General features: G+C 37.9%; 1 protein-coding gene across 4 annotated transcripts in view; it reads left to right on the top strand.

Annotated features, from left to right (window-relative positions):
* Window positions 1-14240, top strand: part of DACH2 (dachshund family transcription factor 2) — a 304580-nt gene that overhangs the window by 227046 nt on the left and 63294 nt on the right. For all 4 annotated transcript variants that reach the window (XM_040614672.1, XM_040614671.1, XM_040614670.1 and 1 more), the window contains exons 4-5: window positions 4863-5018; window positions 7796-7968. In XM_040614672.1, coding sequence (XP_040470606.1) covers window positions 4863-5018; window positions 7796-7968 — 329 coding nt within the window. The remainder of the gene's footprint in view (window positions 1-4862; window positions 5019-7795; window positions 7969-14240) is intronic.

Raw genomic sequence — 14240 nt, 5'->3', positions numbered from 1 at the left:
TTCATTTAGCTAGACCAGATAGTTTTAAGGCTGATAAAATGAATTTTAAACCAAGTGAAAAGAAACTGTCACCAAATGGAACTTTCATTATTTTCTGGAGATCTTTCAATACCTAAAACCACAACACTTAATTTAATTGTCACAAATGTATCTTCACCCCAAAAAGTTTTTTGGATTCTGTTTGGAAAAACACAAATGCACAGAGAGGTAAAGAGTTACAAAATTACTGAAACCAAAGACGGGTGAGTAGCAGCATTTTCAGAAAAATGAAGCTGAGCTTCTCACTGCATTTTATTCGACTAAACAAAATTTAAATGGAGGCACTTTGCTTACTGACATGTACATGATTGTAAATGCCCCTGCAGTGGGTCTGGGGGTACCGTGTGTCTCATCAACAGCACGTGTAGCTATTGCTTAGGCTGATTTGCCCTGCTTGTCCGTGCTACCTGTGATTCAGCTCCCTGGGCATCTGAACTCATCTGAATTCACTGTTCATAGGGACTTGGAAACAGAGACATACAGAATTTGGCCACTGGACTGTAAAATGGCATTAAGGGAATGCTTACCTCTCGCCGCATTTTAATTTAGAAGTGAATGGAGTGGGGTTGGTTCGTTTTACTTGTGCTTAGTTGGACATAAGTGCAATTCATGCACTCATTAAAAAGTTCTGTCAAAGAAGCTGGTAAGATGGGCAAATACCAGACTTTTAATTATTAAGTGTATCATAAATAACTCTTTCTCTTACCAAATCCACGTTGAGTCCATCTTTATCTGTGCCCTTTGAAACATGTGCTGCGTTTCCATGTAAGCGTGTGCAGTGCGGGCAGTCTGGCCTTTTTTCTCATCTAGATTTTGCATTTAGCTGCCGATCTGTAAGCAGAACCATACACCAACATTTGCTACGTGGCCTGAACCGGATAGTTGAAGCAGGCCAGAGCTTTTTTAGCTGCTTTGCTGGGCAGCCAGTGCATTCTGCAGGCTTTTAGGATGGCTAGCCAGCTGATACCTTGCCTTTCCCTTCCCGCTCCAGCGTGCTGCGCTAAGGAAACCGCAGTCTCAGTGCTCGCTGCTGACAAGCGTCAGGAGCTGGGGAAGATGGAGGTTCTTGTCTCTCTTGCCCTTTTTTAATGCTGAGTACAATCTGTTCTGGGACAAGATCAGCTAGAATGCAAACAAGATAAGGAAAAATTACCTTTTTGTCCTTTAGTTTTATCTGTTGGAGAGAAGGTCATATGGATAGTGGGTAATAGTGTTAAATGTAAAGCTTTTTGTAAAGTGTATAAATGATGTATTGGCATTTTGACAAATCAACAGATTTCTGAGTGCTCTAATACTATTCCTATGACACTTATGAATCAAGTTACTAATATTTTAAAATGAAATATTCTTTCTCATTTAAAACGAATAAAAAGCTATATTTCCTTTCATACACAAGAGGTAAGTCCCATTGCTGTTTTCTGTTATCTCTTTCTCCTTAGTGTTGTATGTTTGCTTTCTTCCATTTTTTTTCTCCTTTTTTCACATATACTTAAACAAAATTACCTGAAATCTATCTCTATATGCAGTAGTATGGATCATTGTTTAATTTTAGACTCCTTATCTGCTATATTAAAAACAATTAGAGCCTTCGCTAGCTTAGTATGGACAAAAAAATTATTTTTTCCTAATACAAATTTCTTCAAAGACCAAACCTTTTGAATGTAATGAGAGAAGAAAATTTTGTGTCTCATATTTTTTTTCCCTGTTGTGTATTGCGTGATTCATATCACAAAGTTTCATTTTTAGTTTCACTCGTAAGCTCATCATACCAAAGGCAGGACTTAGAATCAAAACACGACCTCTTTGCCTTATTGATGGCACCTGTTTGGACAAAAACTGGCGGTCAACCAAAATCTCCTGAAAAATTGTGACTAAACTTAAATTTGAAGTATTAACAAGGATTTACTTGCTGTAGAACACTTTCAATTGTTATGTTAAGAAAGAAGTTGAAAGTATGCATTGATACGTATCTGTGTTGAATATGATATGCTGATATGCTGCCAACTGTGTTACTAATTAAGACAATGTGTATGCTCAAAAATAAATACCTTTTCTAGAGTTGCATGACAGTACAAGGACTGAGTGTATTACCGTAGGTTTGCATTTTACATATTTGGTTTATAATGTGAATCTAGTTCTGGCTTACTATTAATTAATATGTAATTTTTTCATACTGTATGGGAATAGATATTGCAGGGAAGGATGCAAGTTTTCTTTTACAACTATTCTTGTTTAGCTGTGCAAAGGAACTGTGGGTAGGATAAATTGAAAGTGTCTATGGTAATAGAGCACAGGAGTAGGACCCGTGAGACCTGACTTCTCTTCCAGTTTCACCATTAGCTTACCAGGTAATGTGGAGGAAGTTGCTTCATAATTCTGCACCTCAACTTTCCCACTTGGAGATAATCATACTGCCCTTATGAAACACTTCACAATTGAACAGTTCTAGGTAAGAAGTTGTAATTATTACTTTCTTTTAGAGAGACTTGCTACTACATAGCATATGCAGTCCAGGTTAAATGATGAAGCTGTTATCTATGTGGTATAGTGCAGACTACAGGATACATTTCATTTAACGTGCACTTTTATTATACATCATACGCTCAGCAGTATTTTTTTTCTTTCTCTAAGGAGAAGTGATAGGGAACATAAGAATACAGGAATGGTCTGTAGAGATAAGTGTATTGCAATTTATTCTTGTGTTGCTGGCACTGAATACTGGAGCAGATTTACAAGTGGAATTTGCAGGGAAAAAAGTTATTATTGTCCCCATCTGCAGGGAAAACTGGTCCAGTGATTTGGACTGTACAACATAATTTAAATTCAGTTTCCTGTTCCATTGCAGGTTTCCTGTATTTCCTTAAGCAAGTCACTTTTCTTTGCTGTGCAATTCTCCATCTGTAAAATACAAATAATTGTACTTCCCTATGTTGCAAAGCTGGGCACAGAAAGCTGGTAGGGCACTCTGATACTACAGCTTCAGGGCCACAGAAGTATGGTGGGTAGGTGCACAAGGCTTTGGAAAGATAGGAGAAGCTTCCAGAAGTAAATAAACGAGCTAAGAGTTTAGACCACCTGTGCCTGGGTTTGGAAGTACCGGGAAAGAACAAATGGGGTGAGGGAGACTTTTAGATAAATAGTGCAGTGTTCTGTTTTCATTCAGAAACCTCTGACAAACTTTCTTGTGCCCAATTCTTGTGGCCATTGCCCTGGTACATGAATTTACATGTACAAAAACTTATTTCTAAGCAAAAAATTGATTCTCAGGTATGTCATGTGTTTTTTCAGGAAGAATAAAGTGTAAATGTTAAATTTACAGAAAAAGCATATGGAGAAAAGTCACGTGGTAAACTCGAATACTAAGCATTTCCTCAGAAAATCTTTTTTAAATTACACATTTAACTTAAGGAATACTTTACCAAATAATACCACCTCTGTTTTACAGTAGTTAAAGTGAATGAACTTCTATACTAAGTATCAGTCAAATGTTATTTGAAAGAGCTGATATACAGTATATTTAATAACAAAGATGCTGACACAGCCGTAACTGTAGTACTTCTTCTAATTACTGCACTATGCCATGTTATATTATATCACATAGTATAATTTAGTGTATCTTTCTTTGTCAATGTATTACTCATCATTTTACAAATTACAAATCTTTTATAGGAAGGTAATTCATAGTTGGACGTAGTGCTAAAATGATGGAGTGTTTTCCTTTTTTCTGAATCATTGATCTTTCAAACTTTTGCATTTAGCAGTATTAATCATGTTTATTAGCTAAGTGTTGTCATAAAGAATGGAATTTTTCCGTTACTTTCATGTTCAATTAAAATGTTTTTTGCTTTCTGCCTCTGTGCTGCATCACAGTAATCTATTTACTTATTCTAATTGAAATTCTTGTTCATAAATCCAAAACAAAGTCAATACTGCAGTTACACGTTTTCATAACAATCTATAATCTAATTGAAAATGTGGGGCGTACCTGAGAAGGAGGGAGTGTACTTAAAATACCTTTTTACTCTATAAATGTTCAATCTAACTTTTTAAGGTGTTTTGTTTTGTGGACCAGATGTATTTTGGTATTCACTAACATGGTCTACTTCACTGCTGTTTAAAAGGAACTTGCTATTCAAGTGTGAACGACAATCTGTAAAATTGCTGCAGAACACCCTTTTTTCAGAAGACCAAACATACTCTAGAGCAAACACGAGTGCTTAGTTTGCTATTCTGTGTTTTTGTTGTGGACAGTAATTACTGTACATAATAGATATCTGGATTCTTAAAATTTAAATCTCTGAATACCGATGATTTCCACGCCCAACCTAATGCCCAACACTGCTAGTGAGCACTGGCGTGAGCGAGCAGCGGAGTGCCTCTCCAGTGAGATTAACAGCAATGAGGGACCTGACGAGCCCGAGGTTGGACACCTGTTAGTCTCTGGCAGGGACTGGGTGGCCTGATTGCCTTTGATAGCAGGAGATTGTGGTTCAGTGTCTCAGATGTTCCCTTTCTGCCTGATTTACTTAATTGTGACTGATGTTTACTTGGGTGATGTTATCCTTAACCATCTAGCTTTTCCTGTTTCCAGAAACCAGTGTTACGAAAGTAGATGATGCTGCAAGTTTCTAATCATATTTTCTGCCTGATGCGAATTAAATTATTTTATTTTTTAAAAAAAATCAGTTAGAGGTTTCAGGTGCTGTGCTTGTGTTAGGTGCTTAGCTATGGTAAAGAGTATGATAGCGCTTTGCTAACCAAGCAAAATGTCTTTTAAAGAGAAGTGTATGCCATTTATGCTTGCTTTCTACCCTGTTTTGCAGGTGGGAGTGAATCCTCCTGGGATAAAGACAAGCTTCAGTCTCCCATTACAACAGGATCACAGCACAGCATTGGTCATCCCACACTGTCAGGGCAGTCGAGCCTTGGAAGTGCGCACCCACTCAGTCCTCTCCAGCAGAATCACCTGCTCACCAACAGTACGTACCGTGCTCTTGCAGGGGAAAAAAAAGGAAGAAAAAAGTACATGGGGCCCTGCTTGGAGGCTGGGCTTGCATTCCTTCCCAGCCTCCTGGAGGTGGGGGAAATGGGTGGGAGACATGAGCGACAGGAGGGTCAGTCCTCCCGCTGTGCTCTCTGCTGCGCTTGCACATCATGTGCAAACCACCCTGTTTGAACAGTCACCCACTGTTGCGTAGTCCTTAATTAATATTTCCATGGCTTGGACTGAAAGGGAAAATAACTGTAAAGCTTAACATTTAAGCTATGTGACAAAATTCTACTTCAGGTGAAAATGTGAACCACAAAATAAAAATATGAAAGCCAGGAATAAATGCAAAGTGTCTAGTTAAAAACGAGCAGAAGCAATCCCTCTGCCTTGTTCTGCCTTGTGCTTTACAGATGTGGGCAAGGTCATCCGTTGAATCCAGGTATCCAAAGACACTTAAATAAAATGATACAGGTAAAGTTTGGATTTGGAGCTTAAACCCATCTCTTTAAACCCTTCTCTTTTCCTTGCCTTAGGATGGGAACAGGTGGAAAGCCAGCAGTTCCCCCTCTCCTTTGCACCCAAAGAGGGAAGGAAGGGAAGGGAAGGTTATTCCAAGAAAAATGTTCAGGATTAATGTTTTAAAAATTAGTGAGAAGTGAAGTTAATTCTAACAGATGATGATGGATGAGAAATGAAAATCTCTGTTTCTGAATTCTTGTTGTTTGTTTAAGCTCTTCATCCTCAGGAGTTTTGAAAGTTGATTTTTGGTGTTAGTTTTAATGGATGAATCAAATTTTTGCTCCTTACGCTGATCTAGGAGCAGATAGCTCCTGGTTACCTGTGTAGGGCCCAGACTCAAACAAATGAAAGCTATTGAAATGACCCTACAATATGGGTCTGCTTGGTTCATGGGAAGGTGTGGACCTGAGCATTTTGGGTCAAGTGTCAGTGGTTAAGAATCACCAGGACTAAAATTCACTGTAATTTATCATTTCATTTTATATTCTTGCATAATTTAATACCTGTATGTATTTGACATGCAGTGATATTATGTTCTTTGCTGTTAAAGAAAAGTTTAAAAGTGTTTTCCAGTAGATTTTGTAGTAGGCAAATGTCTATAGGCTATTAAAGGGTTTATGGAATGTCAGACATTGTGTCCAATGATTTGCAAGTGTAGGATATATTTTCTTCATAGTCCTACGAAATGTTTGACGGATTGTGTCTTAAAACTGGTGATGTGCTGTTAAATTCTGTTTGTAGTTTGCATTTAGTTTGCATGTCAATTGGACTTTAAGTAGACATACAACTCAGTGTGGCCAGATGGTGTCTGGGAGTTTTGGAACTCTATAGAGCATGAGGGAAGATTATTGGGCTGTTAAGGGAGATATGCAGGGGAACAAAGGCTTATGGATGTAAGCACTGAAGGGGTTTGTCAGCATGGTTTAAAGTGAAGGGAGATGTACGTGGGCTTTGCTTATTACCTATCATAACTAATACTGGCATGGATCATAATATAAAATATATAGTGAATCACAAGACATCACAGTTGTTGATCATGATATACTCAAGCTAAACAGAAATAGCGTGGGAGCTCAGAATGCGTACAATTCTGCCTTTCATGGTGGGGGCAGTAGTGTTTTTATATTGCTGTAGTCAAATTGTATTGGAATAACATAAGCTATATCAGTCAATGATATTTTTTATTGTGGGTTCTGTCATATACCAAAATGGTGACTGGCCTTCTTATTTAAAAGAGTTAAGATAGAGCCAAAAGTTAAAAAACTTCTAGAAATAGTTAATGTGAATAGCATATGGTTATAACTAGCTTTATGATTATGTTATTTGCTACTTGTACCTGAATTTTTTAGTGACAATTTCTAATCTAAATTTCATTAAGAAAAATGATGACACATTTTGTCTGGCAGAATGAGTCCTATTTTTTCTGAAAAAAATAATTTTGGGTGCCCAAAGATAGCTGTCTTCAAGTGGTCTCTAAATAAATCTTAAAAGCAAAATAACCTGAAACGATTTTTTTCAGTGAATTGGTGTCTTGGTCTTCCTTTCCGTTGTACTCGTTATTAAATACAACAAGTAATACACATGCTGAAATAAATGTTAATGAAACATGAAAATCCAATTTTTGCTAGCAGTAACATCACCTTTTTGGCAATGTCAAGAACTGCAAGTTGGCCCAAATGATTTTCCTAGCTTCTTAAGTTGTTTGATATCCATAGCAGAAGACTATTTAAACTCACTTTTTGGAAATTAAAACCTCTGGCAACAATTTTAACCTCTCATTACATGTTCCAATTGAGTAGTGCCTGTAGTCCAGCACGCAGCTTCCTGTGATCAGGTAGTCCTGATAGAAAAATCTAGTCTCAGATTGCTGTGTATGTGGAGGAATCATAGTGAGAGGACTTGGTAGGAGTATATTGTCAGATAAAATTCTTAATAAATGTTAGTCTGATGTGCTGGAAAAACATGCAAATATCTGCATGTTTTGTGCTTTTTTTTCTTTGTTGTTCTTAATAAAGAGATCAATGCAGTTGTATTACTTTAGAGCTGTATTATATGTGTAATACAAACATTACAGCCTTCTCTGCAGTGCAAAGACAATTATTCCCTGTGCAACATTAAAATTATTAACACATAGTAATACTGAGTTTGACTAGTCAATGTTCCAGTAGAATATAGACTCTAAAAATTAAGGTGTTGGGTTATAAAATAAGGGACTGACACGTATAACCTGCCCATGCTCTCTTTTAGGGATAGACCTGCCGTTTATGATGATGCCCCACCCTCTGCTTCCCGTCAGCCTACCTCCCGCTTCGGTTGCAATGGCAATGAATCAGATGAACCACCTCAATACCATAGCTAACATGGCTGCAGCAGCCCAAATGCACAGTCCTCTTTCCAGGGCAGGGGCCTCTGTTATAAAGGTAAGAGTCATCTATGAGACTTCAAAAAAATAGCTTTTTGTGGCTAACAAAATCATTCACAGTGGCTTTCTTAAGGAAGATAACTGAGAGGCAGTGAGCTTGTGCTGCCTATGGCACACCTGGCCTGCTGTTCCTGACAGTGCTTCAGCCTGAGGAAATACCCACGAGTACAGTCAAGAAGTTAAGATGCTCTGCTCTATCTACAAATCTGTAATGTAATTAAAAACAGATACAAACACTCGCTAGAGGCTAGGGGAATAAGCAGTGCTGCATCTGGTAAAGCTCAAAAGCTATTCTAAAATGTTGTTTAAAATCAAACTTAATGTTACACTTAAAAGGGAATGCTATGGAACATAACAGCAACTCCAGGGCAGTGCAATTCCAGAACGAGTTAATAGCAGAGAAAATCATCAGAAGTAGCTTAGTGAGTATAGTCTTTAGTGGCCACACCGAAATTTCCTTCCGGCTGGATAAAACATGTTTATGCTCTGGAAAGGCTTCTTTCTGATAGCCTCTCCAAGCAGGTTGTTAAGAAATTTTTGTGCCTGTGTTGAGAGCTGAAGTCCTGCCACACGCTGAAAAAATATGTCAAGACAAGAAATTTTCAAAGTAGAAGGACATGCGAAAGATTTGTGCCGTGGGATTCTCTAAAACACAGTGTGTCCTCTTGGGCAAAAATGAAAGGTTTTATCAATCTAACTTCTGTGTGTGTTTGCACCCACGTGCACATTTCTGTTGACAAAACAAAATTTTGACAGCTTTGAAAGGTAGTTATTTTAGTCTATTTGTCTTTATTTTTAAGTATATGAATCTGTAGAGCTATCTGTTCTGGAAAGTGCGTGTCTTTTTTTTATATATTTATGCTCGTTTACATTCACATATCCCCATCATTCTGGAATCCCAAAGTTCTAAGTTACTTTGTTCTAATAATTTGCACTGATTTAATGAACTTGATCTCTCGTGTTTTTATTGTAAAACATCTTAATTATAAAATACCATAACTTTATCATTGAGAAAGTTGCTGTTGTCAATATTACAGACTAGCTGTGCAAACAGATTAGTTAGGATTGCCTTGTACTTTCTATTGTCACAGCCTGCCACTGCAGGAATTTCTGTTTCTACATCAATCAGGGGAAGAAACAAGTAGTTCACATCCACATGTTTATGTTTCATACTTTTATTTACTGATATCAATGTACTTTCAGGGAATAAAGCAAATCTCTTTGGTCATGTTACAGTAGCACAATATATTACATGTCTCTGTTGCTGGGGTTCTGGAGGTCTTCGTTTTCCTTCTGATCTTCGTCCTGGCCCTGAACATCCCCAAAATTGCCTCAGTTTGTTTTTCTTCTTCACTGACAGTCCACTTCCAAATTAGGCCAAACGTTGTTCTTAATACTTGGAATATTTTTTTATTATTATTTTGTGTTCTTGGATTCTGGGAGGCTGATAAAATTTGGGGGGTGGGCGTTCCCCACTTAGAGACTATTTAGGATTAAGATCTATGAAAACTTCTCCTTATTAGTGTGTCAGCACAGTTTTTGACTGGGTGGGGGAAACATCCTATCTCTGATGTCCAACTATCCATTAGTTAATGCAAGTCACTGAATTGTTAGAAATTAATTGAGGTTACATTCATTTCACTTCATAACCTTTTCTTTAACTGTTCAGAGACCTCTTGAGAAAACTGTAACTTAAATACAGCAGTGGAATATTTGTAGCAGCAAGTAGACTGCGTAAACTTTGATTATATATTAATTGCTGTCAGTATGTCAAAATGCAGATTAAATATGTATTTGTAAACAATGCTAGTTCTTCATAATATAAACTACGCTTTTTGCAAGCAGTTAGGTTTAAGGATGCTCTTTAGCAGGCCCTTGCTGATGCTAGTTACTCATTTACAGCTATTTTTTCCCCAACACCTGGACTAGAGTATACGCAATATCTCCACAGCAACAGTAGGTCTCTCCAGCACTCTAGTGGGAGTTACTTCCTCTACGTGATGTAGAGGAAAATACACCAGTAGCTAATGTGACAGAGGTAAAGTGTGCATCCATTGCTGTGTTACTCTCACCTGTCAAGTGATGCTGCATCTTTCTCTCATTTGTTCCGAGTGCTGAAACTGTAGATGAATTTTATTACAGCGAGGCTCCGTTTTGTCCTTTCCTTCCCTTATGTACAATCATCCAGCTCTGAATGACGATGAATTAAGATGAAATCCTTCTACAAAAAACATGTAAAATAAAAGCAATACTGCAGTTGTTATCTGTCAGCAGTATTGCTTTTATTATTTAATAAGTACAAAAAATGAGCAGGTTTAGATAGGCTGCAATTCCAGCATCGTCGCTGCTTAAAATGGGAGAAACGAATCAAATGTATTGAGTATGTATCTGTTTCCATGCTCTGACTAAAATACCACTTGGCCTGTTTTCTATAGGTGTGAGAATCAGCTGCTTTATAAAGGTTTTGAATGAAGTCATTATGCTTTTTATATCACGTTTGCCATTTAGAAGTAAGCTGTTCTACCAAGATATGCATGATCAGCAAAGTTAACATTTAGTGCTCCAGAAAGAAATGTCATAACTATGAAACTTGATTTCTTCCTGACAGGAACACTATAAATTAGGCAGGCACAATGGCCAGGCTCACAAAACCTTCTTAGCTGTCTATAATATGATCTGATGTGATTATAGCAGCACCCGCTAGCAGTACTATAGCTACGGTTCTGACAGTACCCCTGTAATAAATCCAGTCTTTCAGGGATTTACTGCACATCTGAAAGAGCTTGCTGCGTTTGAAACTTGGCTCAAATGGTTCTGAAGAATCTGTATAATTGAGGGTCTTATATGGCAAAACCAAAATTTGACAGAGCACTGACTTCACCACCCTCTCTCTTCTTGTATCTACTTTCCTGTTTGTTCTTTTTTTCCAGAGCTATTCTTCAGCTGGATGAGCTCTGCAGCCCAGCTGCTGACCTAGGTGTAGGATGCTTTGCCAGCCTGGTCTTGAGGACCAGTCTGGGGTCAAACTTAGCCTGAAGTGCACTTGAGCCATGGTTTAGGCTAGCAACGGTAGTGAATAAGTGTAATAGCTTACAGTCATCCAGCTGTTTTGTTCCTGAAACTCAGAAAGGGCTACTCAGGGACGGTATTTTCAGGTCTTCAGAGGTGACGTTTGGATGGGCTCTTTGTACAAAAGAGAAAGGATTTTTCACTGAGGTTCATAGAACAAACCAACTCCAGAGAGCAGTAGCTACGTAACATTAAGATTTTTGGTTTACGGTGGACCTGTAATGAATGACTAATTATGTAACAAATGACTATGACTGTTAATATGCATTGACAACGTATTATACAGTTTATCATAAAGGGGCTGTTAAGATGTATGCTGAGAACACAGATTTAGGAGAATGCTGAAAACACACCTAAATCTTAACAGATCTTTTAAATTCAGTTGGATCCAAAGGAGTTGAGATGTCACAGCACATAACATGGATGGCAAATACGTGAAGAGGTGTCACAGGAAAAATGGGAACAGCTCTTCCATTCACTGACAGTACTTTTGAGCCTCGGAATCAGACCGTGCCCATATAACCACTCTCTATCCATCGTGGAATGAGGTCTCAAGCTGTGGATCCTCAAGCTACGTACAGTGAAGGCCCCAGGAGCGTTACGGTAGTGTCATGAAGCCTAAAGTCTCAGTTTATACAGGTTAAGATGAAGGGGCTTGTATGAATAAAAACATATTTTAGCTTACACAACTTCAGCCAAAAAGCAGGGAGGGCACAGGGAGAGGTTTGGGATAAGGATGTATAAGGACGGCTGGCAAGAGGCAAGTTTCTGGAGCTGTGACTATGTAAATCTGTGTGTATTCACTGAAAGGCCACTTTCCCAGATGACCTTTGAAACAGGTTAGTGGGAGATACAGTGGTTAGGGTGGGCTTGAAACTGGGGGAACCAAATCCGGAAAAGGGGCCTTAAGCTGCTCCTGTTTGTGTTAGATATCAAAAGAGTACTGAGAGTGAAGAGGCAGAAATTTGTCACAGAGATTTGAGAGGCTCTTCTACTCTTTTCTCCCAAGTTTTCCTTGGTTCTTGTTCTATTCACCCCACATATTTTGCACTTTCCTTGCTCCTCTTGCTCATGTCTCGCCCTTCCTCCTCCCATCTCTCCTCCTCCTCGTTCTCCTCTCTCCCTTTCCTTCTGGCTCTCTTAACAGCCTCTTCTGAGCTGCTGAGAGATGTGCTTCTCCTGAGTAGGAGTATTTCTGCAAATTGGTTTCCTGCTGTCCATTTTTCTTTTGTCATTTTCCCTTACACTTGCTGTATTCGTACTTTTCTCTTACCCTTTCTGCTGTTATCCTGGTCCCAACTAGGAATAAATGGTGCATTTGTTGAATGCAGCTAGAAGACACAGATAAAAAAAGTTTAAATGTAATTGAAATGCTTTGTTAAAAAAAACATCAAAAGAAAGCATTTTTATTTTTTATTTGAAATCACATTTCTTTCAGAATTTCACCCCAATGTACTTCAGAAACAAATCAACCCCCACCCCGTCCTCCCTCCAGCATGCGCGTGCACACACACACACACATACCCCCCCAAAAAAGACATTTTAGGTGAAATTCAATGTTGTGTTTTGGTAGGGAAACTGAAATCTTGTACTTCACATCAACCCTACACAATTTCCATCTGAATATTTTGGTCTACTGATAAACAGAACAAAGCACTATTTATACAGTGTGATCTAGACATGCAGTAGAGATTTTTGAGTCTCCTTTTGTTTGTGTTCTGTTCTTCTCCTGATTTTGTGAAATTGTTAAAGCATTTGTAAAGGATGTATATGACATGATTTTAAATTCCCTAAAGAGAATACAGATGGGCTGTGTAATTATTGCTGAGAGGTGCTATTTTCTGTGTGCTGTACAACTCACATTCATAATATTTACCTGACAGCCAGGAAAATGTGGAGATCTCAGAATACTCTGAAACAATTCAATATAAAAATATTTCTCATTACAGAATTTATAACATATTTAATTTCATATCTCTCTGTGCATTCAGTTCATTCTGAATTGCTTTCAGTGTATTACAACATTTATAAAATAAAACTTCCATAAAATTTGTTATTTTTCTCATTATTAGATTCATTCTGTCCTGTTCCATAGCATGTTCATTGCTGGCAGCTTCTTGCTGAAATGGGTACCAGAGTATGTTAGGGGAGTGACATGTGAGACATAGTAGTAAATTTGCTTCTTAGAGGGCTAATTTTTCTGGCTCTGTCTGTAGCGAACAAGGAGTGAGTGTGCAGTTTTGTACCTTTTTATTCACTGATACGAGGAAACTACTGCGTTGGGAGGTGTTCAGGTCCCTACAAATTGTATGAAATATCCTTCTCATTTCTCCTCCTTTTAAGGGAGGCATATCCCTCTCCCTGCAATGCCAAGAATGAGTTACTTCTTAACACCAAGACACCTAGTTGCTAGGCTAAAGAATAAGTGATGAATACTTATTTTAAACTTGCAAGTAGAAAAAAATATGGTAGGAAGCATCTCTTTTGCAGAGCTTGCAAGGAAATATTGTTAGGCCAAGCACATACTAGCTTTTAGTTCTGGCTCAGGTCTTTTTAATATTGGCTTAGTCATTTGCATTTGTATTTAATAACTAATATAGCTATAACATAGATTAGATACATCATTATCATCATTAGTCCTGAGAGTGCCTTTCTTTCATTCAGTAGCAGCACTGGGTGAAACAATTCATAGGAGGGGTGCAAGTAGAAAGTTTTCACTGCAAAATTCTTTCCAATTTTAGTCAATATGACGCTTTCAGATTCAAAGTGAAATGTAAAGGTAAAATCTTAATATACAAGTGAAGGTTGCCATAGTTTTCACAGTGACTGCTAATTTAAGAAATGGTAAAGAAGGAAGCTCTTGTTTGGCTGTTTACCAATACCATCTGATGAGCTGCGCTTTTCTGTTTGGCTGAGCAGCTGGCAATTAATGAATTGATAGGAAGTAGTCACAAGGTAATGGAATTACCAAGTGAACATCTGGTATTAAAAATCAGTAAACGTAGAAGAGGTTTTATGATTTCTTAAATTTGGTGGGAAGATAACTGCCAGTTGACTACAACTGAAATAACTATATGTACACAGTGATAAAAAATGCTTTTTAAATGGCAAAGTACGTATTTTAAGTGAATGACTTCCCGATACACTGCAAAAGATGAATGGGATCCAGCTGGCTTTCAGACATACAGATCCTATCTTAGT

Source organism: Falco naumanni, chromosome 14 (genome assembly GCF_017639655.2).
Source record: "Falco naumanni isolate bFalNau1 chromosome 14, bFalNau1.pat, whole genome shotgun sequence".
Taxonomy (NCBI): Eukaryota; Metazoa; Chordata; class Aves; order Falconiformes; family Falconidae; genus Falco; species Falco naumanni.
Note: the sequence above shows the minus strand (reverse complement) of the source record. Positions and strands in the feature narration are given on the sequence as shown.